General features: G+C 46.8%; 1 protein-coding gene across 4 annotated transcripts; it reads left to right on the top strand.

The window, feature by feature from the left end:
• Positions 1-256: 256 nt before the first annotated feature.
• On the top strand, positions 257-24986 carry PTBP1 (polypyrimidine tract binding protein 1). 4 transcript variants are annotated; one of them, XM_082072210.1, is made up of 15 exons: positions 257-372; positions 3843-3873; positions 12156-12231; positions 12829-13001; positions 14029-14175; positions 14636-14806; positions 15486-15596; positions 15901-16075; positions 16640-16714; positions 17917-18065; positions 20513-20546; positions 21040-21132; positions 21344-21560; positions 21795-21872; positions 22210-24986. In XM_082072210.1, exons 1-15 carry the CDS (start codon positions 365-367, stop codon positions 22340-22342), a joined length of 1671 nt encoding a protein of 556 aa, XP_081928336.1. In that variant the 5' UTR covers positions 257-364; the 3' UTR covers positions 22343-24986. The 4 variants fall into 4 exon arrangements, with proteins under 4 accessions (XP_081928336.1, XP_081928337.1, XP_081928335.1 ...); XM_082072209.1 differs by having other exon boundaries at positions 343-483; XM_082072211.1 differs by lacking the exon at positions 3843-3873 and having other exon boundaries at positions 285-372.
• The last annotated feature ends 698 nt before the right edge of the window (positions 24987-25684 follow it).

The raw sequence follows: 25684 nt of genomic DNA, 5'->3' as shown, positions 1-25684 counted from the left end.
CTGCCCCCAATCAAGATGGTGGATCCGTGTGGCATTTCGGCATCCTTCCCGCTCTCAAGATGGCTCCTCCCAGCCGCCTCCCGTCACCTACCGAATCGCGCCGCGCAACGGCGCTCCGCCCCGCCCCTCATGCCGTTTGCAGCCAATAGGCTTCGCGACGGGCGCCAGGGCGCCAACCCTCGGAGGCGGGCTGTCCCCGCCCCTGCCATCAAGATGACATCTCCAGTAGCCAATGGGACGTTATCTCGGGTGAGGCGGGCCGTGCGCCGCCGCCATTTTGTGAGTCTATAACACGGAGCGGTTGGGTTCGTTCCTGCTATTCTGGCGCCTGCACTCCGTTCCCGACGGGTCTCCTCCGTGTGCAATGGACGGGTGAGTCCCCGCCGGCCAGGGCCTCGGCACGGGCGGCGCCGTGCTGGGGGCCGGGGAGCAGCGTCGCCAGACCCTTCCCGGGATGCGGAGGAGGGGGAGAAAGCGGCCGAGGTTCGCGACCCGCGCCGGGGGCTGGGGCGTTACCTGAGGGGGGGTGGGGGGGCGCTGAGGGTGCGGCCGGGCCGCCCGGCGGAGCCGAGGCGGGAAGGGGCGGGGGTGGCGGCCGGCGGGGCGGGAGGGGGTTCTCTTGCGCGGGCCGCCCTCCCGGAGCCCCTCGCCGTGGGGGGGAGCGGGCGCGGGCCCGGGGGCGGCCGTTGCTCTGCGGCCGCCGCCCCGACGCGGCGCCTCGTGTTGAGCGTCCCCCGCGCGCGCTCCCGCCGCGTGCTCGCGCCCCGCCGCTCGCTGCCGGGGGGTCCCGCTCCGGCCGCCCCGTCCTCACCGGGCGGGGGCGGGGGGGGGCGGACACGCCTCAGAGGGGCCCGGCCGTGCGGCGGCGGGGGAGGAGCGCGGGGGGGCCGGGAGCGGCGCACCTGGCGGGGGGGGCGCGCCCGGGCCGCAGCTGATTCACGGCCGGGCCTCGCTCCTATTGTCTGGCGCTCCCGGGGGTGGGGTGGGGCGGGGGGGGGGTCTCTTTGTGAGCGGGTCGCCCATCCGCACACGTTCCGCGCCAGCAGCCGGTTCCCGGTGCCCCGTCACCTGAGCCCCGCGGGGGCTGCGCGGTCCCTCCGCTCCCCCTTGTCCGGCTCCGAACTCGTGCGGATCAAACTTCCCTCCGCCGCTGACTCGAGGGTTTTTCTACAGCCCGACTCTTCCATCCCGGGCAGCGCCGGTTGCTCGGTAATCGCCACCTCGTCTCGCTTCAGAAGCGTTTGCTTTAAAACCCTTTCACCAAGGCAGCTCTGTCAGAAGGGACCTCTCCCCATTTCTCATCTCACATAGTGCATCTTTTTACCCATCTGATTTTTGTTTCTTCTAGAGCGCGATAGTTAAAATGCTTCTGAAGGCCTCTGAATAAGCAGTTTGTTTTCGCAGAGCCTTAAGCCCAAATTAGTGCCTCCCTGCCTCGGAACACCAGTCTGGTGAGAATTAGGCATAGTCACATGGCTGGGTTTTTTACACACTGAAAAAGTGGAGTTTCCAGGTTGTTTTCATCTAAAAAAAAGAAGTCTTGTATCTTATAATTCAGTTTTACAGTCCAGGGTGCAGTTTGGGTTTCTCTGGGTCCTTTAACAAGTTGCTCATCATGTTGAATATTAAAAAAAATCTTCAGCATGTGAGATCATCCATTCCAATGTCAAAAATCAGTTTGTTATCAGCTGTCTGCACTGTAGTTCCCAGGAAAGCTGATTTACTAGGGATGTTCAAATAGTTGTGTTACTGTAGAAATTTTAGTGTAACGTGTACATCTGAACTATCCACTACCTTTTGAAGATTTTGGTATGTGATCTGTTTACCCTGTTGAAACTTGGAAAGCTGCTTCTGCCCGTGGTTTTTGGGTTTTGCCGAGCTGGCCCCGAGCGGCCGCCCCGGCTCCCGCGTCCCCTCCCAACGCCACACGAGTGATCCCGTTTGAATCGGTTGCTTTGTTAAAACACGCAAGGAGTTCATATGGGAAACCCTGCTTTGGAAAATGACCGAGAGGTTTTACTGGTGCTGCTTAATTTTCCTCCTTATCGTATAGGAATGATCCCGCTCCGTGTAAAAGCTGATTCTTATGAAAGGCTTCATCGCCTCTTCTTTTGGAAATGAGAGAAGTTTAATCCCCTCCTTAAGGTTAACACAGGACAAGAGAGTGAATCTGAAGATATGATGATTTATTGAGGGGAGTGTGTGTGTGTGTGTGTGAGCTGTAAGTACCTTGCACAGTTCTTGAGTAAAAGTTCTTGCTATCAAGCAGGTTGCAACAATATTCCAGGAATTGATAATTCTTGGCACATAAAGCAGGATGATTTTAAACCCTCTCCCCTATGAGGCTCCTTGATGTCGAACATTTCCTGTGCGTGAGGCCCTGGGAGGAACAGGAACTGGGGGGAGCTGGAGAGTTTGAGAAACTTGGGAGATTCCCTGTTCTTATTATGTGTTGCTGGAAATAATTTTTTTAAGGTTATGCAAATCGCTGGGTCGACATCTGTATTTCAACGGAAGAAATGCTTACTTGTAGAATAGTTAGCAATTCTGATAGAACTGTAATGAATCTTTAAGCTGCTATGTGCAGATGGGTTTAATTAGTTCATTACCGCTGGCTGTCAAAGTGCCGCAGAACCATCTGTGTGGTGCCCTGAGCCCAGGGATCGCAGAACCTTCCTCGAGGAGCTCGTGTGGAGAAAAAAGCAGCGATGGCGTGGAGAAAAGTGGCAATTGCATGAAGAAAAGCAGTGATGGCGTGGCTGCCCGGCAGCCGCTGCTGGGCTGCAGCTCCAGCTGGAAACTGCTGGGTTATGATGACATGGCAGGGTGGTTGGGAAGAGGAAGCCTGAGGAGCTGAGCTGGCTGCTGCTCGTGTTACAGCTGCTTTGTGGAGCCGCTGAAACACTCAGGGCTTGGTAAGATCGAGTGGCGTTCAGTTCTGCAAAAAAGATCTGGGTTGTTGCAGGAGGGCAGGGAAGGGAGCGGTAGTAAATGCGAGTTCTCTGGCATTAAATCACTTTGTGCAATTGTTCTTGAGTGCTTCAGATGTCGTGTTGCTGTGTTGGAGATGACCGCCCTGCCTTCTGCTTCGCTGCCGTGTTTCCTGGAAGCTGCTGCAGCTCTGTCAGCTGCTCCTGGATCTTTATCCACAGCGCTGTGGATATGACAGACTAAAACGATCATTTCTGCTCTCAGGTTGACGCTGTTTTACAGTAGTTTGGAGTTCATAAAAAGATACAGTCTTCAGCACAGGATTGTACTGGAAATCCTTAGACTGCCCCGAGCGCTTCCCAACATGAGTAACATGCAGGTGCTGTGATACTCGGATGATGCCCCGGGTACAACGTGCCAAGCTGTGGACAACCCATTCTGATCCCATCAATTAAAAGTCACTCTATTCGATGTGCGTTGTGGTAATAATGCTGGCAGGAACTAGTGTGAGTCGCTTGAGGTACAGCTAATGCGGTTTTTCATGCTAGTTAATCAGCAAGTCTCATTAGAGGAGGTTCAAGCGGATATGGTAGAGTTTAGGAGCTTTTTTCCTTCAGATCTGTGTTAGGGACAATACAGTTTGTTTTCTAAGGCTGTGTTGTGCAGGTTTGGTACCCCTGGTCCTTTGCAGGCTCTGCTGTCGGAATGAAGAGCTGTGGTTCTCTGGCACTGCTGGGTCTTGGGTCTCCATCACCATCTCATAATTTTTCTTTGTATAAACTGTCCTTGGCTCACTTGCAAAGACAACTGTGCACTTTGACTTGCTTTTTTTCTTACTACTGTAAACTATACTGGATATTTGTGGCAAACCTATCTAACTTTTTTAATCCTTTTCTTTCTTTTTTCTACAGCATTGTCCAAGATATAACAGTTGGTACAAAGGTAGGCACTTCTCACTTTTTCTCTCTTTTTACACTGCTCAGCATCTGACCTAGTTTTAGCCTCACCAAATGTAGATCTTCAGCTTTAAAGGGTTATTTCTGGTACCATGTAAATTGGTTTTAACCAGAAAGTAATTTAGTTTCATGTACACTTAAAACTTTTATTATGGCTCATCGCTTAGCTCTTGGCATTTGGATATTGATTATCAACTGTCAGAAAAGAACTTTATTGCGTTTAGAAACAGCCCTTTCCCTACTAAAATGTCAAGCTGTGCTTGTTACTTGTGTGCTAGACAATGCTTCTTAATGGAGAAATAGGTCCTTTCTTTTTTTGAGAACTCCATTTCCTTTGTTTATGTGAATTCCTGGTCAGTTATATGTCAAAAATCTTTCTGCCACAAACCCCTGAGTGTTTAGCCGTTGATTTTTATCTCTTGCAAGTACAGTAAATATGACCTTTACCCTTCTAGTCGCAGGTTTTGAAAGTGCAGACTTAGCCCTGAAACTCAAAGTGCTGACAGGAGCCTCCTTATCTGCCGTGCGGTAACAGGCTGTTGTGTTCGCAGGATAAAGGCTCATTCCTGTGAAATGTTGAACTGGAATGTCTGCAGTGTGTTACAGGGGTTTCATTTCATCCCTGAACATTGTAGCTATTGCTCTGGGATCAGGATTACAGTAAGTTCAGCCCTGCGAGTTCTTTTTCTTAGATAGCGTGTGTGGGAATGTTGGCCATCAAAGCAGGGATCCGACAGCCTTTTTTTAGTGGACTGAATTGTGTATTGTTTGGGTCTTCGTTATTAAATAAGAAACTTGAATAGGCTGGTGAAGTGGTGTGTGATAGGACTGATTTGAAGTAGAGCTGAGCTTGTGTAGTGTGAGCTCTGTTAGGCCTGCGTCTGCTCCTGGACAACAAGCAGGGTTTGCATTGCAAGTACAAAATCAAATGTGACTGCTGTTCAGCCTGGGTGTGTGTGTGTGTGTGTTAGTGCTTTAGGGTTTCTGAGAAGCATTAAACGCATGAAGGGGCTCTATAATAGCCGTGCGATAAAGGTTATTCTAACATTTCCTCCAATAAGAATCTGAAATTGGAATTAATGGTAGTGCCACGATTGTGTCTGGTTCTGGCTGTGAACACTGTCTGCTGCAAGGAGTCGAGTTTGCCATCAGAGGAGGAGGAAAGGCTCAAACCTGGACAGTGAGGTTGGTTAATTGTTCATAGCCATTATAAAACGGGGACTAAGTCATCCCTTGACAGCTGTAGAGCAGTTTGATACAGCATCTCTTCTAATAAACTGATTAATCTAGGTAAAAGTCCCCTCGGTTGGTTTTGACAGTCTGTCATTTGCAGCCTTAGGTTTCTGCATCATTATGAAGTGGTTTTACATAACTTAACTTTACCAGGAAGCTCCTGAAACTGCAATTGTAGTCCTGTCAGTGAATCTTGGAAAGCTGCAGGCTGTGGTATCACATGCCTCATTGCTCATCTGGGGGTGATTTTGGTCCCGGGTCGTGCTTAAAATGGGAGAAGTCCCAGCGAGTGCCTTGGCTCCCGGCACGGGACAGACCTGTCACCAGGATTACGGAGCTGGATGGTGGGCTGGGGGTGTGAGGCAGAAGTACCAAAACTGAGGGATCTTCTCAAGTCAGGTGAGGCAGGTTTTGAGAAAGTCAAATCAAAATTTAAAGAGTGGCAGAAACAAAAAGCAAAGTCGAATCATCTTGATAAAGGTAAGTTTTCAAATTGTTTTTGCCATAGCCGTATTATCTGATTGTTTAAATAAGTCATTGAATGTGGCAGTTTAGATCATGTACATTCTTTAATGTTCTGGTGTAACGTGTTACACATGCTGCGGATTTGCTTATGTGAGCTAGAGCTCTTCGGGCACAGCTGGGAGCAAAGCGAAGGCTTCTCTTGAGCCTGCATCCTCTGAGGTGTCAACTTACTCACTTTACCATGGATGTACCAAGAAGGAAGGGATGGTACTCATCAAGTTTAAGGCAGTGGAAGATTACAGTCCCCAATAGCTGTCAGGTCTTGCTGCGGTTTGTTACTGAGACACCTTTTCAATGTTCTGTTATTGTGACTGGCGTGTTCCGAAGTTGGAGAGTTCTCGTCTTGAGGTCTCTCTTATATTGACGTAGCTCCCAGGTATTCTCATGGCTTACTCCTGGAGAACTGCACTGCCTGATGGTCATGTTTTTAATCAGGATGGTAATTGCAGTCCCCATTCCTGGCCTTGCCATTCAACCTGGTCTGCAAGCTCTTCGGTTCGAGGGGTGTGAATTCGTTCAGGAAGCTCGTTGCAGCTCTGGTGTGGGGCTCTTGATGCACGGCCTTCTGGAACATCCTGCACATTAGAAACACGTCATTTCAGACTTATTTCTTCCCATAATTTCATCACTGTCTGCAAAGCAAGGAAGTATGGCCTTGAGATGGACTCGAAGGTGCTGGCGCTGGCCCCTGCAGTTGCCTCGTTGGAGTAATTTGGTCAAGATGACCCTCTGTATCTCGTTTCCTTTTCTCTAATTTGCCCAGATATCACTATCTCTTTAGGCTTTAACGGTCTCTGAGCAGGGCTGACTTGCTAGAAAGAGTACGAGCTACGGTACATCATTACTCTTTAAGTGAAGTTGCATTTCAGTGATTGAAAAGGTCTTGGTTTAGGTGCTGAATAATCTTGTAGTTTCTTGCTTGAGTTCTTTCTGAAAGATGATGCTTCCAGAACAAGAAGGTACACTTGTGTGGCATTTGAGAAGTTAATTTTTAAAACGGGGTTTGCTGGAGTGTGATACAGGCTGACTGCATAAAGTGATTTGTGATCAAGCCAGGATCTTTGCCATGGGAACAGTAATTACGGCTTCAGGCAGAAGGCCAAGAATGTTGTGAGGAAATTCCAGTCCCTCCCATGGCTTCAGCCAGAGGCTGCAACAAGCCGGCTCTTGTGGCCGCTGCAGCCGCCGTCACACGCGCGAGCCGTGGAGCCACGGACGCGCGTGTCCCGGGGAAACAGCTCCATCCTGTCCGCATTAGCGCCGCACAGCTCGTGTGCACCCGTGTCTGTGGCTTGGAGACAACTGTCCTTTGCAGGGCAGTCGGGAACCCCTCTGCTTGGGCTACAAAAACTGTTTAATTCTGTATTAGCAGAAATTTAAGCTGTTGGTTGCTACCGTGTTCAATGTGTCGTCAAACTAGAAAATGCGGATGTCGTGGTGCTGTGGCTGTTGTCACATCACACTAGCAAGAAGGGGAAGTGTGATTTAGTTTCAAATTTGGGGTGGTTCTGGTGTGGCTGCCTTTCCGGCTTCACAGGAGAGCTTGCTGAACACTGTGCTTAGTTCAGCAAGCGTGTTTTGGTAATCCCAGTGTAATGATCGCTTGGTGTTTGCCCAAGCAGATTGTAGTTATTACACAACTGCCATTTAGGTGAGATTGAATTAGCGCAGAGTTCCTTCTGAACCTGCATGTTCAAATTGCCCTTTTACAGCTTTGGTCACAAAATGTTCTTTCACGGGTTCCATTTCCCCAAAGTGGCACATTCAGCAATATTTCTTCCTGGCAGTGTTTGTATTAAGCTTTACCAAGGACCTTTCTGCTCCACTCTAATGATTTAGAAGACTCAAGGCAGACAGGAGTTAAGTTTCAACTTGGGAGCAGCAGATCCCAAGGCCTGGGTGTGTGCTGCCCTGCAGAGCCAGAATGACTGCATTGCTGAGCCTTGACTTGAGGAATTCAGGGCTATTTAGAGTGGCCACACCTTTGATTTGCTCCAAGGGCAGGTTTGTTTCACACGGTGTCTCCATAGTAGCAAAGACTGAGAAAGAAAGTCCGGGAGGGGCGGGTGGGGTGAGGGGCTGAGGATCCGGCTCTAATGTGTCTCATTGCCAAATCCATGTCGGGCTGGGGGAGCAGCTGCTTTAATGGAATGCTTAAGTTTCTAGTGTCTTTTAAGAACTCAAAAATCTCTCTATAGTATAGAAATAGTACCACCTATGATTTCTGCCCCATATCTTTTGCTGCTGGTTGTGATTGGATTGTATATTGTGTCTCGAACAGGGCACAGCGGTGGGTGAGCGATGCTGAGCTGCGGACGGTGGGACGGTGGAGGCTGTGGGATCTTGGAGTTATTTTGTGTTGATCTTAATTAACTTTTTGACTTTACCAGGACTGAAGGAGGAGGCAGTTGTACTGTGTGTTCTTCAAAGGTGTTTTCACAAAAGGTTGACTCAGGCTTTGCGTGTGACCCCAATCAGGATTTCTTTTCATGCTGCTCTACCTTTAGGTGACTAAAATGTGTGAGGCAGGAGAGAAGGAAGGAGGCGCGTGGGGTGACATCAGTGGACCTTGTTGGAAGTGAGTCTTCCGTGGAAGACAAGAACTGGCAACCTTCTTCTTAGCGCTTTAAATTTAGTTCCACTCCTAGCTCTTGAATCTCCCAGCAAAAAATGCCAGAACGCAACACAAGTGTGAATGGTGATGTCACCAGACTGGATTTCTCTTAATTTTTTTTGCAAAGTGATTTGAGCTGTGAATATCAAAGTTCATTCTTGCATTCCCCCAGGACTGACTTCATTCAGAGCCCTTGAAGCAGACTGCAGTTCTTTCTGTGCTCAAATAAATCGTTTTGCTTCTTTTATCAGAGCGAAGGGTTTGTGTGAGCTTCCTGGTGATCTGTGTGTCATCTTGTGTGGAAAATATTACGGGCGTCTTCACTGGCTCTATGGATCTTTGTACAAAGGCTGCAGAGAGCGATGCTGCTCTGGGGCTTTCTCAGTGCGCCAGGGAAGGGTTTTCCGTGGGTCTGGGCTTGTGTCCCCACACCCATGTGCCCGGTCCCTCTGCTATTGCTCTGGTTCTGCTTTCTGCATGTGACACTTGTTGCATTCAGGAAGTTGATTGTTACCCTGTAGTACCACTTCTCTTGACATTCAGATTGTTCTGGTCACTTGGTTTGTATTTGTTTCTAGCCTTTTGCGCTGGCAGAATGCACTTGATTTATTGTAATTGATTTAAAATAAGTGATGGGATCTTAAGTAGATAAAGGGTTATAGAGAGAATTTCTGTGGTGCTTTGAGGTGTGCTGGGAGCAACTGAGACACTCTGCCTTCGTTCCAAACTGTGGTAAATTTCAGGTAAAATCCTAGTGAAAATGAGACCATTTATAGTTTTTGTATGAATTAGTAGTTTCTTTAAGATGTGATCAATTAAAAAATCTAATTTATTTGTTCAAACTTCAAAGCAAAAACAAGAGTTTGGGGGTGGCCGAAAAGAAATTGGAAAAAGTAGTAGTATCAGAATTCTGCCTTGCGACTTCCTTTTTCTGATTCAGCAAAGGGAACTAAAGCAGCAGCGGTAGCCAGACTATCCGGAGCACAGGTGTTCTATTAAATTAACGCAGCTTGAGCAATAGAGCTTTTGTTGCTGTCAGACAGAAGGAGCTGCTGCCATGGAGACGCTGCGGGCAGCTGTACCTGCGGCGGTACCTGAGCAGGAACGTCAGCGTGAATTGGTGACTGTTGTGAACAGGACTGTGAACTCCAGCATCCGCAGAGCTGCGTGTAGAAGGAATCGCTGTGCAGCTGGGACTGCCTGTGGGAGGTGGGAATAAACAGGTAGAGAAGTGGTGTTGGGTTGGCGCTGGCGAGCAGCCGAGCACCGCGGCGCCGTTTGCTCACCTCCTCCCGCCCCTGGGCTTGCAGTCCTTCAGAATCAATAGCTTTTTATTGGCTCTTTGGATAGAAATCAAAATACCTAATGGATGCGTTGTTGGTGAGAAGCTCTTCTAAACATTTTAAACCAGCCGGGCTTGCTTTGGTTCCTCTGGCTCTACTGAATGAGGATACTTGGTATGGTGCATTTGAATTTATAACATGGATTTAAAGCTTATTCGTAGCTTGTAAGCTACAGGAAGAGCAGACATTGGAGACTGGCAGGAGATGATGGGGATGGCTGGGTGAGGACGGTGATGGGTGGAGGCCTCGGCACCCAGGGCAGGTTCGCAGGGCGCTCGTTCTGTTTGCCTTGGGTCATGCCGAAAGCGCGGAGGTTTCTGCGGTGATGGGAGAGCAGCGACGGGAGCAGGAACCAAAAAAGCTGAAGTTGATGCAACTTCCTTGTGCTGGTGGAATCCCGGTGGGGGCCGTGGGTACAGTACAACGGGTGCGCTCCTCCCAGCTTCGCACTTCAAAGCCAGCCTTTCAAAGGGAGTCTGTGGGGAATCATTTTTGTATAACTGCACAATAGTATGTATTTACTGCCTGTAAACTTCCTCGCGTAGAAAAAAAGACCTTGGAATAATTGTAGTTTTCCAACTGCTGTAGTCTCCCCTGTTGGTTTGCGTGCACTTCCAGCTGGGAAGCTCACACATTGCTGCTGCTTTTGATGTGGAGCATCCTCCCCCTCTGCCTCCTGGGCTGGTCATCTCCAAGATAAGAAGAGAGTGGGTGGGAAATTGGTCTTTTGTTTAAAAAAAAGTCGACATGTGGAAACCAGCAGCAATGAGCATTCCTGGTCAAAGCACCCAGCAAGTAGATTTTCAAATATGTGAGAAAATGTTTATTTTAAACGGGCCATTAGGAAAGTTAAATTCAGGGAATTTAAATTCTTTCCATAATAGTATAAATGTTTGTTTTTCCAGTTTATAGTTTCCTGGTGTTGCCTCTATGAGAGCCAAATATGTGGCTTGTTCTCCCGGCGTTTCCATGATGGACCAGTATGCACAGACGCACTGGTTCGTACTGGAGTTCTGCATGTCTAGGAATTTACAAGCTGGTATTTAAGAACATTGTTTTAATAAGTTCCAGGCCCATTAGATCCTGCCGCGAGGGCTGATCAGCGCTGGTCTGTGCTGGCAGGGCTCTGGTTTGCAGCTGTGCTGCCACAAGAGTCTTTGTACAGTAAACCGGGGGATTATATTTTTTTGCCTTGGAATGATGCATTAATTTGAGTCATCAAAAGGATGGGATCACAGTCTGAAGCTTCCTAGACTAGCTTGTGTCTTGCTGTACTCAAGAATCGAAGTGCTAATTAGAAGAGCTGTTAAAAGGCCTGTTCCTGATCCCTGTTAAACATGAGACCTCGCGGGTGCCCCGGCCGCTGTGAACCCACTCGGGGCTCACAGGTGACCAGCAGCGCACAAACCGGGTTTGGAACCTGCCCTAATTTCTCCTATTCAGGACATCAAAGTCCTTGAGCCTGTCTTTGAAGAGCTAGCAGTGAGTAGTCAAACAAGAAATTCAAGATTTGAGGGGGAAAGAAAGAAAGAAAACAAGCCCTGCGTCTGTAATTGAGTGTTCTGGGGCTCACTGTGACCTACTTCTGCTCACGGGAGGGAGCGGAGCTGCTGCTGTCGCGCAGGCGCTGTCACCGCAGGTGCCACCGGATGTGGGGCACGGTGGTAATGGTTGGGGTGTCACCGGAGCGGGGGACGTGCCCATCCCAGGCAGGGACCAGCTCTGCTCTGCTCTCTGCCGATGAAAGCCTTGTAGTGTGGTGTTTCTGTGTAAGAGTCGTAGAAAAATGAGAAAATGCTTTTGTATGTCAGATTTTTATTACCGTGTTTGCTGACAGTTTACAATGAGATTTTTAAGTCTTCTATGGAACTTGGTTGAAATTAAGCTGTACTGATTTTAAGCTGTGTTGTGTATATAAGCATAGATTGTGCTAAGAAGTTATTTGTAGTCTTGCTTGCTTTTGCTTAAGTAGGAGGGATGACAAATGCTACTGGAGTTAGACCCGTCTTGGTCAATGGAGGTAATCCTGGTGACTTTACAGGGAATCCTGGAGTAATTGAAACCCCTCCATTGGGTGCAGTGATCTGCTCCATAGATCTGGGCTGTGTTTGCAGGGGATGGAGCGGTGTAGTGATGGTGTGGGTTGCCGGGCTGCTCCGTGTCTGCTACGGCATCATTCCAGCTTCACCTGAAAGCATGAAAACCTTGTCCGATATGAGTAGTCAGAAATCTTTTGTTAAATACAGCAGGAAAATGTGAATATCGGTGCACAACAAGGCGTTTAGTGGCTTCAGACAGTTCAGCAGCACTTAATCTCCTACAACTCCTAAAGCTTACCCGAAAGGAGATATTGGATAGTGCTACTCAATTACTAAATTGGATCTTACTGATATTTAATTTATGATGGGGGTGAGGTTCGCTGCCCGCTGTCAGTATATTTTCACTTACTGTTCAGTTTCTCTACACCTTCATCTCGGTTGTTCTGCTTTAGGAGTACCTGCATAGAATTGAGTGAAAATGCTGTCAGTTTACCTTTCGTCTTTTCTTTTCCAGCGGGGACCTGACGAGCTTTTCTCTGCTTGTGTTACTAACGGACCCTTTATCATGAGCAGCAACTCTTCTTCTGCAGGTAATATTGCCTACAAAAAAGAATAGCAATTGATAAGCAAGTACTGTGAGGAGGTCTGGTTTTGGTTTGGTTTTTTCCCCTACTTAGCCTTAATTTTTAGTACTTATTAAGCCTTTTGTAGGACAGTGATGAATAATAATAAATTTCTGTCCTGTACTCGTACAAGGTTAGTAGAATGAATAAAATCGTTACAGGGCAGTTGCTAAAATGCTTTTACAGAATTAGAACACACAGGTTTGTGTGTAATTGTTACGTGTGTAATCCAGCTAATCTAAAATTGCTTTTTGGTTTGGATTTGCTTTACTATCACTTTCTATAAGATGTCCCAGAATGCCAAGAATCCCAGTCAAAGTGCAGAGGAATAAAGCAGCAATCTGGAATAGTGGCTTGGACCACAGCAGCGTCACCTGCGTCGTGTCATTTGAAACAACAACAGTGTGAAACATGCACTTCAGACTCCAGTGAAATTAGCCTATGGAATTTCTCTGTAATAGAGTAATAGCTGGATGGGGAGCAGAAACTGTGTTTCAAAAGTTGGCAGCGGGTGCTTATTCTTTCAAACCCACTCTAATGAGCAGTAACTCTTGCCTTTTACAGCTAATGGAAACGAGAGCAAAAAATTCAAAGGTGATAGTAGAAGTGCTGGGGTCCCATCCCGAGTGATCCACATCCGCAAGCTCCCCAGTGATGTCACGGAGGCCGAGGTCATTTCTTTGGGCTTACCCTTTGGCAAGGTCACCAACCTTCTCATGTTGAAAGGCAAAAACCAGGTATTGTCTCCGTAATTGAAAGCAGGGTTTGTGTCAAAGGCTCGATGAGTTTGTCATCAGTAAACCGAATCCAAGTTGTTTAAACAACTGTTGTGTGTTAGGAGTCAATAACTTCTATGTACTATTATTTTACTTTTCCATGATTATCCCATGAGCTGTAGAAAATGCTATTTTCAGACTTACAAGGAACTAAGTCCATAATTATAGGTTGTCGCTTATAATTAGCATTATGCTTGATTTTTAAATTACAGACCAGGTAAATTATTTGGACAGCAGTGACATGAGTTGGCTTTTCTCACTCAAGCCGGTGTGACAGTTGAGTAACCACCAGTGTAACTTTGCATGTTAAGGACACCTTTACAGATCCAATAAATGAGCTGCGTAAAGCTGGAACACTCTTGGGTAATGCAGGTGATGTGCGCTAATTTGGTAACTAAAATTGTCTTACAAATTAAGGAGTAAAAAAGCAAGCCAACTTTAATCATTGCTTAAAATACTATGTCTGTAATCTTAATTATGGAAATGTGCCTCTGATATATTGCGTGGTGTGATTATATGTAAGTACTTGATGTAATGACTTGCTACAGTCCCTGACGTTTTTGTTTTGAAGTAGAGAAAACCATAAAGGTGTGGAACAGCGAGTGGGAGGTTGCTCAGTAGGATAAGTGCAAGGACTCTGGATTCCTGCTGGATTCCTGAGTTGTTGCAGAGGCTTCTGTCGCTGCCCCTTTCCTAAATCTCTGTAGTGTGGAGGTCTCAGGGTAAGGCTGAAACATCACATATATTGTCAGTCTCCACAGCAAAGATCCTCATTTGCTCTACACACAGTTGGTTCTTGAAAAATTCCATGTACAAAAACTTGCATGTAAACGCAGTTGTGAAAATCATATGCAGTTGCAGTTGAACCGGAAGTTCCTCCCGAAGCTGTGGGTTGTGTTGTGCTGTTGTGGAGTGTTACAGAGTGTTACTGCTGTCTCTTGGCGTGAGCTGCTTTGAGAATGTCCGTGTTGGCTTTGCCTTTGTGCAGGCGTTCATAGAGATGAACACGGAGGAGGCATCCAACACCATGGTCAACTACTACACCACAGTCACTCCCGTCCTCCGGAGCCAGCCCATCTACATTCAGTTCTCCAACCACAAGGAGCTGAAGACAGACAGCTCTGCAAACCAAGCCGTTAGTTTGTGTTCTTTCCGTTGTCCTGCCGGTGGGAGGGACGGATGGGTCTCTGCTGCTCCTCTGATCTGTGCTGGTGGAGATTTGGTGTAACTATGAGTGCTAAGCAGAGCATATTACCTTCTAGCTTATGGAATAAGGACTCTAGTTTTGCCTTTTTTCTAAATAATGGAATCATTTTGCTGCCTCAGATGCTGAGCAAGGTTCTAGCAGTACCATAAGCACTTTGTTTAGTTTATATTTTTGCATTGCGCTTACTGATTGGGGTGGTCTGCATTGTCCACGTTTAAATGTGCTAAAGTCATTGCATCCCCAGCCTTAGGAACCGTAAGTTGCTTTCTGTTGTTTTGGTAACTGCTGAGTTCTGCTAGCGCAGTTTGCAGATAGGAAGCTCGAGAAAAGCTCGGTGCGTATTTTTGCAAGCAGAGGTGTCACTCTAACAGCGTGTCTGGTTCTGCAGCGGGCCCAGGCAGCTCTGCAGGCCGTGAATTCCGTGCAGTCCGGGAACCTGGCGCTGTTGGCTTCCCCTGCGGCCGTGGATGCCGGGATGGCCATGGCTGGCCAGAGCCCCGTCCTCAGGATCATCGTGGAGAATCTCTTCTATCCTGTCACTCTGGATGTTCTGCATCAGGTAAAACATGTCACCACAACTTCTTGAAGAATTCTGTCAAATTTCTACTTTCTGGAAGCTCAGACACCTACACAAGAGTCTTCTATTTTTGGTCCCAATCTGGCCAGGCTTTAATTTCCAGAGGTTTGATTGCTGGTCCATTTTAATAGGATTAGAGTCTGGTACAGTGCAAGGTACAAATGTTTAAGTTTTCAAGACAGCTCTTCAGGTTATGTTTAGGGTTTAGCAGCAGTAGCTGTTCTATGTCCTTGTCTGAGGGTAGGGGGAAACAAATCTGGCGTCCAGGAGTCATTTAGGCAGCAGCCTGTTTGGAAAGTTGCTGCTGTCTGCTGCGCTCGCTTAATCTCATCTTCGTGTTTAAAATGTGAGCTTGACTGCAGTTAAGAATCCCTGAAATTCTTGGAAGAGTTCCAGTTGCTGAAGGTTTATGTGAATCTTCCTGTCTAAGAACTCATAACAAACAGAGGCTTTAATTATTAAGGGGGGCAGTTCAGTCACCCGGATATTTTTCTAGTGTGATGCAGGTTAAACAATGCCCACCACGCACTTCAAAACCTTGAATGTTTAAGTTGGAGAGGCAACAAGGTGAAAGGGTAGCTTCTGTTGTTTCCGAGATCAGTATGAAATGAACTAACTTACTGGAAATGACATAACAAGATTCGCAAATCTTGTCTTGCAGATTTTTTCCAAATTTGGTACAGTCTTGAAAATCATTACATTCACGAAGAACAACCAATTTCAGGCCCTGTTACAATATGCTGACCCAGTGAGTGCTCAGCATGCCAAACTGGTGAGTAGTGTGATTGCAGGGCTCAACACCTGAGTTACATTAACTCTTGGGCTGGGGTTGATGTTAGAAAGGTGCATTTTGGAGTCTTTGGTTGCAAGTTTTTGTGAGCAGTGCCCTGGTGGCAGCTCACGCGTGTCAGTCTTCAGTATGGCTGATTTGGGTGGGTACTAAAGGGGGTGACATGAAGCGGTGCTTCCTCTGCACAGCGAGGTACCCGGCAGGAATGCAACACCACCTCCTCAGAGATTTGTTGTGATTTTAGTATAAATGCACCTTGGATGAAGAATGGTTTGTTTCCTTGCAGTCTTTAGATGGACAGAATATCTACAATGCCTGTTGTACGCTGCGCATAGAATTCTCAAAGCTCACAAGTCTCAATGTAAAATACAACAATGATAAGAGCAGAGATTATACACGGCCAGACCTGCCTTCTGGGGATAACCAGCCCGCTCTCGATCCAGCCATGGCAGCTGCTTTTGGTGAGAATTCCTGGTGTGGGAGCAGGACAAATGTAACCGATACATGTGTCAGCTGTGGGGGGGTGGGCACGTAATCCTAGTGTATTTGGTCATCCCAAATTTGGAATACAGTGGGGCTAACGAGGAAAATTTGGGAACCACCGAATCAGACTTGTGGAACATGTGGGTGCACATCCTGCTCTGAAAGCTCCTCCGGCTCCGGGTTCTCCCGCTGCCTGTGCTGCTGGTGCCATCTGCTGTTGTGCCCACAGTGCGGACTCAGCGATAATTCGAGGTGTTGTAACCTGGAATTGGAGAACTCTGCTGTGGTGAAGCAGTTCCAGGAGGCTCCGGGCTGCGCTGTGGTCCCAGCGCCACCCGAACAGCAGCAGTTAGGGGAGGAATGGCTTTTGTAATTCCTTGAAGTTCAGTGTTACATTAGAGGCATTTTTGAATGACTGTTTATGTTTTAGGGTTTAACTTTTAACCAAGTGCTTATGTTGAAGGACAGATCAAGGCATTCCAGCTAAGTCTGGAGTTTTCTTGCTGTTGGATGTCTTTGTATAATGTGTATATCTTTCCCAGGTGCCCCAGGAATAATCTCTGCTCCGTATGCGGGAGCTGGCTTTCCTCCTGCCTTTGCAATCCCTCAGGCTGCAGGTACTGTAGTTCGTAAGTTGAATTTTTACATAGGTTTTCTGTTGCTGAAGCATCTTGATGTTGTAAAGCTAAGCAGTGATGATTTTTGCTGGGGTTAGGCATGTCAATTCTAAATGCTGATGTTTAGGCATAGAAGGGAACAGTGTTTCAGTACCTGATCGCAGCTGTGACACCTCTGGCTGGGCAAGATCCCAGTGACAGGAGGAACACAAATAGTGGGATGGGAGAGACAGCAAAGGCAGCATTTAAAATAGTTGGGGCAAATGAAATGTTTTTGTATTTTGAATTTCCTCATGTGGTTGCAGAAGTTGGGAACTCTTGGACAGCTGTAAATGTGGTCAAAAGCAAGGAATTGTCCATTTTTTTTCCCAGATATTTTGAGTAAAGCTGGTATGTAATTACTTGCACTGTGAAATTTACAGCTCATGTTCCAGGTAACAAGTTCTTGCTACTTGCAGAAGTAGCCAAGTGTCTGAGATTAAAGCCTTCGGTTTTAGGTGCTAAATACACTCATTGACGTGCCAGACTAAACAATTCCTGCTTTGTTTTTAATAGCATACCAAGCTATCTTGACTTTCATGTAGCCTGATGGAATTTCCTTGCTTTTGACAAACAAGCACAGGGATTTTGGTGATGTCCTGTTCCACTTGGAGAAGCTATTCCATCCCATTGATCACTAGCGATTGTCTTGCACTAAAGCTCTTCCCTCTGGAGGGCTCATGAAGTGCAACTACAAACGCCTATAAGTAAAACTGTAATGTTTCTCCATTCAAGAAGAGACGAGTTGATGGTAGCTTATGATATCTGGTTGTTCCATGCATGTTTAAGGATTGCAGCGTGCTTGGCATGCACTGGTTGGAAAAGCCCTTACAAATGCACCGTTTGTGACTCCTGCCCTGCACCAGCGGCTTTGTGCTGATTCCGCTGCTTGTGAAACGTGCAAAGTCTCGTAGTCAGCAGGATAGTGCTGAGAGGCACCTTGTAAGCACCAGGCATTGCAAGAGCAAATCTTTTTAGAAATGGGAACATTTCCTGCAGCACCAGAATTGGAGGCTCCTGTTGCCCTTAGAAGATGTGGTCACTGTGTGTCAGATGGTTACATGCATGTTATAGAAGGTGTGCTGCTCTCCCTTCTGGTGCAGCAAACACACTAGAGTACCCGCTGTTAATTACTTTACTGGTTAATATTCTCTAATTTCCAGGCCTGACAGTTCCAAATGTTCATGGAGCACTAGCTCCTTTGGCGATCCCCACAGCAGCAGCTGCGGCGGCTGCGGCAGGACGGATCGCCATCCCCGGCCTCGCCGGGGCAGGGAACTCTGTTCTGCTGGTTAGCAATCTGATTCCGGAGGTTAGTGGAGTCATCATTTACTTTTTGTTCTCCTTCCTGTTACCTCTGCTTTCACTTTCTGAACACAGATTGTGCTGAAACTCATTGAAAGTGAAATCCTACTGTATCCTAAAGGAAACGGCAAAAGTAGGAAAGCAAATGCCAAGTGCTCTGCCAGCTCTAAGCCTCAAAGCAGATCAGTACTCTAGTTGGTGTAGGGAAATGGGAAAGTCCATCTCTCCGATTAAAATCCTGCTCTTCCTTGGTCCAAAGCCAAGGATGCCGCCTGCCTGCTCATGTCCCTCCCTCCACGGTGCGGGGCCTCCCTGCCCTTCTGTGGGTCACAGAATAGTCATGTCTGTCCCGTCTTTCCCTGAGCATGTTGTAGTTTTTAATACATTAATTCAGAACTACCGAGGGTTTGTTTGGACCTCAGCTCCTCGTGTAGTGTCTGGGCCCCCGCCAGCTTGACTCTGGACCTGTGCAGCGTTTCCTCTGCCGTGTGCTTGCACATTTCCCTTTCCAAGATGCCTGGTAGTTTTTCCTTAGCTAAACCCCTTAACAGCTCACAGTTTACATGTTCAATTCCACTCAGTGAGTTGAAATATTTGGGTTTCTTTAAAAATAAACCAGGTAATATTTGAATGGAAGTTGTCTTTGAAAGAGAGCTTCATAAAATAATTCGATATGGGTATCTTGGATTTCTCTTCAGTCAGCTTTTGGCTCTTTGTTGGATTGAAACTGTAGATCCTTCTAGTCTGTGCGATAAGAGTATGATGAGTCTCTGCTGAAAAACACTTTAACTGGTGGGACTGTGCACACAAGTTAGTACTATGCAAAGCCATAAAACTTACCAGTGATGTCAGAGTAACCACAAAACCTCTTTTGCATCAAAGGGAAAGCCTGGATGTGATGAATGACCAAAATATTTAACTCTTGACGAGACAAACCAATTGAATCAGTATTTCAGACTACTCTTTTTATCTGTCATTACTGTTTTCTCCAGGGCATGAAATAACGGCGGGGACTGTGGCAGAGCTTTGGTTTGGATGAGTTTCTTCCAGCCCAGAGCTCCTCTGCCATTCAGGAGCTGGCTCTGCCTCGGTGCCGCGACTTGCTGGTCAAACAAGTCTCAATGTTAAGAACCGGCATTGTTATCCTTGACCAGTGCAATACTGTTGAGTGTGTTTCATGGGCTGGTTTCGCTGGCTCTGCTGAACAGGCAGGTGTGCAACAGCAGTTATTTCATGCCTTGTGGTTTTGATGAGCTCTTCACTATCCATCCAGCTTATCTTTGGGCTAGAGAGACTTTGATACTTGTACTGAAGCTGTGAACTAACAGACCTGAAACTTTTTCCATTGCCTGTGTAATCAGTGTTGTAGAAACTGACCTGTGCCACAGACGGTTAGTGAGGAGACAGTATTGCGCGGAATGACTGCTCGGTGAGGCTGTACGGGGCTTTTTCCTGAATCAACACGGCAATTGAGGTTGTTCCACTTTTCCTTGCCGTGAGGAGTTAAGGAGGCTGCACGTCCAGCTTGCGCTGACTTTGCTGTGGGTGCAGACTGGGGTGTGCGGAGCTGTCGCTGGACCCCGTGGCATTTGGGGGGTCCTGACAGACCTGGGGGTCCTGCGTTCCTGCACAGCGAGTGCTTTGGGCAGAGCCCGGAGGGCTTGGTAGCGGTACAGCTGCTCAGCCAGATGTTCTGCTGGTGGAAATGGTTCTGCTCTGGGTGTCACGGGTCGGGCTGTGGGATCGATCCTGCGCTCCTGGTCCCGAACAGACACGGCTGTGCTGCTGACTCCCAGTCCTCTCCCCTGAGAAATTGGAGAAATACTTTTAGTCAAATTTTAGGGAATACCATCACAGTTTAATTATTAAAGCCTGTAGCAGTCACTCTGTTGCGATACTGTCTCTTACTTCTTTGTATATCTTAAGTTAAAATGCTTTTTCTTTATCATTGTGTTCCACTAGGTAAAACCTATTAACTGTTTCTGTAAACAAGTTATTGTATGTAGAATTCTATAAATCTGACTGATGGAACACTACATATTTCCTTATGTATTTACTGACCTGTGTTTTTTGCTACTTTTTTCTTTTCTCCCCATCCCTGAATTTTTGTTCTTCCCCTGATCCGGAATTTCTTTGCCAACTGACTGCACGGTACTTCTGCTTCCTGTTGTTGCTTGAAACACAAAATAAAAACATTCCCCTTCCAAAAAAAAAAAAAAAAAAACCAAAAAAAAAAAAAAAACCAAACCAAAAACCAAACCCTGCTCTTCGGAAACCAACCTGCCCTTCAATATTAACCATCTTGAAAACTTCATCATCCATCAACCAATTTCGCCATTTCCTGCGGGGACTCTGCCCTTCCTCGTTGTGGACGATTTGTGCAACCTCGCTCTCCCCTTCGATTCCTTACCTCTTCCCTGTCCCTCCGCTGCCTTGCTCTGCTGTTCTCTAAAGAGAGTTACACCCCAATGCCTCTTTATTCTTTTCGGTATGTTATTATTCACACTTTTTATTACCTTGTTTTTTCATTTATTTGAGATTACTTCAAAAATGTACAGTTTGCAGTTTGCCTTTTTTTTTTTGAATGCGTAATTTCATTTTTACATTGTTTACTTAGTTTGCTGTTTAATTTAGTTTGCCTTTATTTTACATTCGGTTATGCATGGTTTATTGCTTTGCATGTCTTTTGATGAGAGTTTAAAATTGTGATAGCATGCTAAATTGTCCAGTCTTCTGGCAGTAAGATTTGTTTGCTTTTTGCTGAAACCCAGTATCTTTTCTTTAATGTATTGTTCCATTATTATTCTGCTATATAAGAATGTTCCTTAATTAGAGCAGAATAAGTAACGATGGTTGGAATGAGATCAGTTCTGGTTGTGAATGAATGTTTTTGCTGTTGGATTGATTAGCTAATATTAAGTTGAATGAGAGCGTGTTTTTGCCCTTACCTAAGACTGTTCTTGTTTCCTCCCTTTTTGAAGGAGTCTACGGTGATGTGCAGAGGGTGAAGATTTTATTTAAAAAGAAAGAGAATGCCCTAGTTCAGCTGGCTGATGGAAACCAGGCCCAGCTTGGTAAGCAAGCTTAAGAGAGTCAGACTGATAGCATTGAAGAGACCTAACGGGGGATTAGAGCTTTGATATCAGTGCTTGCTTCAAAAAACAAAGGCCCCAAACCCAAATGTATCTCTGTATTGAACATGTGGCTTTGGGGGCAGCTCTGGGGAAGGTAAATCTGAAGGGCAAACAGAATAACCACAGCGCACGCTGCCTTGCCCTGTTGCAGCCATGAGCCATTTAAACGGTCAGAAGCTCCACGGGAAGCCGATCCGTATCACGCTGTCCAAGCACCAGACGGTGCAGCTTCCCCGTGATGGGCAGGAGGACCACGGCCTCACCAAGGACTATGGCAACTCTCCTCTACATCGCTTCAAGAAACCGGGCTCCAAAAATTTCCAGAACATCTTTCCTCCTTCTGCCACTCTTCATCTGTCTAACATTCCGTAAGTATCTGCGTGGGGAGTCCCTGTGTGGCCAGGGATAGAATTTTGGCGAGTTTAGTGTTGGGAAACGCGGTCAGCGTTGTGCTGTTCGCGGGAGGAGAACTTGCCCACCCTCCTGTTCTCATCACCGTCCCAGTCCAAGGAGCCACTGGTAGAGAATTTTGTAAAGATGAGAATTGGGTTTTAGAGATTTAGTCTGTCAATATACATTTGACTGGAAAACCTCTGTTTCAGACCTTCAATAACTGAAGAAGACCTTAAGATGTTGTTTTCAAGCAATGGCGGGATGGTCAAAGGATTCAAATTCTTCCAGTAAGTGTTTTCTCTTGCATCCTGTCCTTACAATGGGCTTTTCAGTGTGGTAGCACTTAGTTCTGATTGTGTTACAACTTGGGTGAAGAGAAGGGTGAGCAGGATCATCATTTGACTCTGGAATTGAGAACTGCAGGATAAGCCGGGACTGAGTGTGTGGTGAGTGTGGGTGGAGGATGAAAACTGAGGCAGCTGAGTGACAAGTTTCATGTTTATCAAAGTTCATGTTTATCATAAAGATATTCTCTTCCTTATAAAAAAAAGTGTCTAGCTCTTGCCAGTTGGATTTTCCGCTGGCCTTGTTGAGCGAGTGTGACTCGAGTCTCTGTCTCGCCAGGAAAGACCGTAAAATGGCTCTGATCCAGATGGGCTCCGTGGAAGAGGCCATTCAGTCGCTCATCGACCTCCACAATCATGACCTGGGTGAGAACCATCACCTGCGTGTGTCCTTCTCAAAGTCCACCATTTAAAGCTTGGGAAGGCGTAAGACAAAAATGGACTTGACTTAAAACCTCTTGGGTTCAGCCTTGACCTTAAAAAGGCTGAACACGAGGGTTTCAACTTCCATCATTCCAGAAAAAAAGCCACTTTAAAAATGCAGCTGAAGTGACCTTAAGAGACCAGAGATTTTATTTTTTTAAAGAGAAATCAGTTTACCGGTTTTTAAAAAAGAAAAAAAATTAAATCTAATTGATATTGCTAACCTTGCGGTGATGGGTAACAATCTTGACTGTTCCAATAAAAAATCACAAGCTCAAGTTTACACTTTGGAACCTGCTCTGGGAAATTCCCCTCCCCTCCTGCTCCTTCTCCCCCAAAAAGCAGATCCTAACAAGTTTATCAGGTTTCACTTTGATGCCTTTTTGATTTTCTTTACCCATCCATGCCTTGAAAGACCTAAAACCACTGTGTAAATTCACTTTAGCGCCTTTGAGTCAGGATTTTGCGAAATGCATGGTGTGTAGGAGCTCCAAACTCAATCCAGCACAAACAAATCAGTCGCGTTGATCCTGCCCGACCCGTGCATCTGCTGGCCTGTGCCTTAAACCTTTTCCTTCTTTGGGGAAACATGGGAAGCGTAGGGAGCGCTGGGGGAGCCGAGGGAAGGGGCGAGCGGCCCCCCCAGGCCCGGCCCCCGCCCGGGAGGCCGCGTGGAGCTGGCAAAGTGGATAAAGAAAATATTGGGCTTTTCACTCTTGCGGCAGCCGCAAGAAATGTCTCGATCTGTCTTGGTGCCGCTTCCACCCTGCTCGTGGTTCATCGGCACCCGCAAAGCCACGAGCGGGGTTTGCCCGACGGGCGGCGCTGGGCAGGGAGCGTTCCCCACACCAAACACATCCCGGCAGTTCGATCATGACGCAGAATTAACCACTGGTGGACACTCGTGAGGACGAATCATTCAGTTTGTCAAAATTGTGTGTGTGTATATATATATATCTAAATACCTGGCTAGGATTTGAAGAATTATTGGGTATCCCGTGTTTAGAAAGGTGTTCACGTGAGTCACCTTCACGCCCCTCATTTGAGATTAACCAGACCAATGTAGCTCTGCCGTCATTCTTATAGCATGTCTTCAGCATTTGAGCTTTTTGTTTTTAATTCTTGTATTATACTTTTGATGCTGTTGCTGTCATCTGTGCCTAGCAATATTTCCAGTTGACCAAATATTCTAATCTCTCTATATGCAAAAGAAATAGTTTAAGTACCTTTTTATAGAATGATAAGATGGTATAAACGTAATCTAAATTTACTCCTTTGTGGTATTATCCTTGTATACTGTACTTTTTTGTTTTGTAATTGAAACTGTAGGGCAGGAATTTAGTTGTCAGGCTGAGGTCATGACTGAGGATGAGTAATGTAACGAAACCGATACGACACGTTCAACGAAGCCGTTTGCTGTGAAGCAAAGTGTTTGAGGTAACAAGCTCCAATAGCTTGTGAATTTAAAAGGACCCAGGCTCAAGTTTTCACCTTTTAACCTATAAGCCCAGATCTTTTAAGTTATGGGAAGGGAATTTATTAAAAGTAGAATGCGACAGATCGTTTTTTTTTCCCAATGATACGACTTTATTTTTTCTGGCTTACAACTCTTTCCCGGGCCATTCTGCCTTCTATTTTGTGTAATCCGATGTTGCCTTACATTTCCCTCTAACCTGCAACCTGTTCGGATGCAAAAATAACAAGAATCTTGTACTTTTTTTCAGGGTTTTTCTGCAAAAATTGTGGACCAAAGTTTGTTTTTTAATTGTCTTAGTGTTGCAAGTTACGATTTCCTCGCTTGCTGGGGGGGCTCCTGACTTGCCCGGCACTGAGCGTTTGAAAAGTCTTAACTTGTTGTAGTTGCTCCCTGAGCTCTCGAGGGTGTGAATTGTGCAGAGCAGCGTGTGGAGCCCGAGCTGGGGACACCAGGTTGGGACCGTCCCCCTGTGTCCCGTTGGAGATGCCGCTTTGGCCACCTCTGATTAAACCTGTTAGCCAAGAGCCTCGCGCTCCTGCGCCGGCGCCCGGGGGGGCGAGTTGTTGTCAGAGTTAATTTGCTCATCTCCCAGAGCGCAGAACCCGCTCCCTGCGGGAGGATCCACATGCGGCCCAGGAACCACCGGGCAGAGGCTCTTTGGGACCTTTTGGTGGCCACCGGCGCCCATTTGGTTGCCCCGGCTTGTGTGCAAAGTGCAGGCGAATGAGTTGAGGTGACCCCGGGACCAGGCGATTGGGGGTTTTTCCTTTGGATCCCTGTGTTTGCATGTAAAGAATGTGAGTAACAAAAGGGTGTACATATTTATAATTTTTTTATACCTGTTGTAAGACATGAGGGGGCAGCAAAACCCAGTTTTTTTATGGTGAACAGATGTATTGTATATTTTGATAACAGCTATTACAGGTTCAGTATTGTGGAAGGTGGGGTGGGGAGGGTAAGCATACACAACATCAGAATTCCATTGCCTCTTTCAAAGAATGTTTGTAATGCAAAAAGAAATGAAATTAAAACTATTTTATAACAACCTTTGTACCTTTCTGTAGCTCCATTATTTACTGTTCAGATTGTAGAAAGCAGTTATTGGCCAGTCTGTACTTGTGCTTTCAATAAATTTCTTCTGTATTCTTTGCTTCTGATTTTCCTATCTTTTTATTGTGCCTATTTTGCTTCTGATTTTTTTTTTTGTTTTCCTTCTAATATGTAATTTCAGCTGCCTCATTTTATATATAATTTGACTCCTCCCGTAGCTCTGGGCTGGCGGAGCGTTTGTCCCTCTCGGCGTCGGGGCCGCAGATCCGGCCCCTCCACAGCCGCTCTTTGTCACCCTCCAGCACTTTTATTTTTACTTCATGTTCCTAAACTTTCCGTGTGTTCTAGCTAATACCCATAAATAACCTACTTTCGAGTCAAACACATAATGCTGTCTGTTGTGCTTTGGGTGTGTTGGGCTGCGCTGGTTGCGACTCCTGGTGCTGAGCGCTGGACCCCAGCGTGTTTGGGGGCGGCTGGTGCTCCGGCAGCTCCCTGGGGATGCGGTGAAGCCACCGGCAGCTGCTTCTGTGTTTTATAGGAGAACCAGGCAGCGGTACCTGGTGGGGCAGGATCCCCCTGCCCCGTTCCAGCCCACTCAGACAAGTAATGAATTGCTAATTAGCTGCTGGTGCAGTAATCAACACCTCCCAGCTCAGTTGTGTCGCCATGGAAACGGTGGCAGCCGCTGGCAGGGGATCCTGTTCGTGTCCCCCCCTGTTCCATCGCTGTCCCCAGCAGGGACCCTGAAGCTCTGGATGGAGTTGTGGATTCTCCAGTGGGGATGCTGTGGGAAGGGTGACGA

This window comes from Streptopelia decaocto (genome assembly GCF_964273445.1).
Source record: "Streptopelia decaocto genome assembly, chromosome: 24".
In the NCBI taxonomy this organism is placed as follows: domain Eukaryota; kingdom Metazoa; phylum Chordata; class Aves; order Columbiformes; family Columbidae; genus Streptopelia; species Streptopelia decaocto.
Note: the sequence above shows the minus strand (reverse complement) of the source record. Positions and strands in the feature narration are given on the sequence as shown.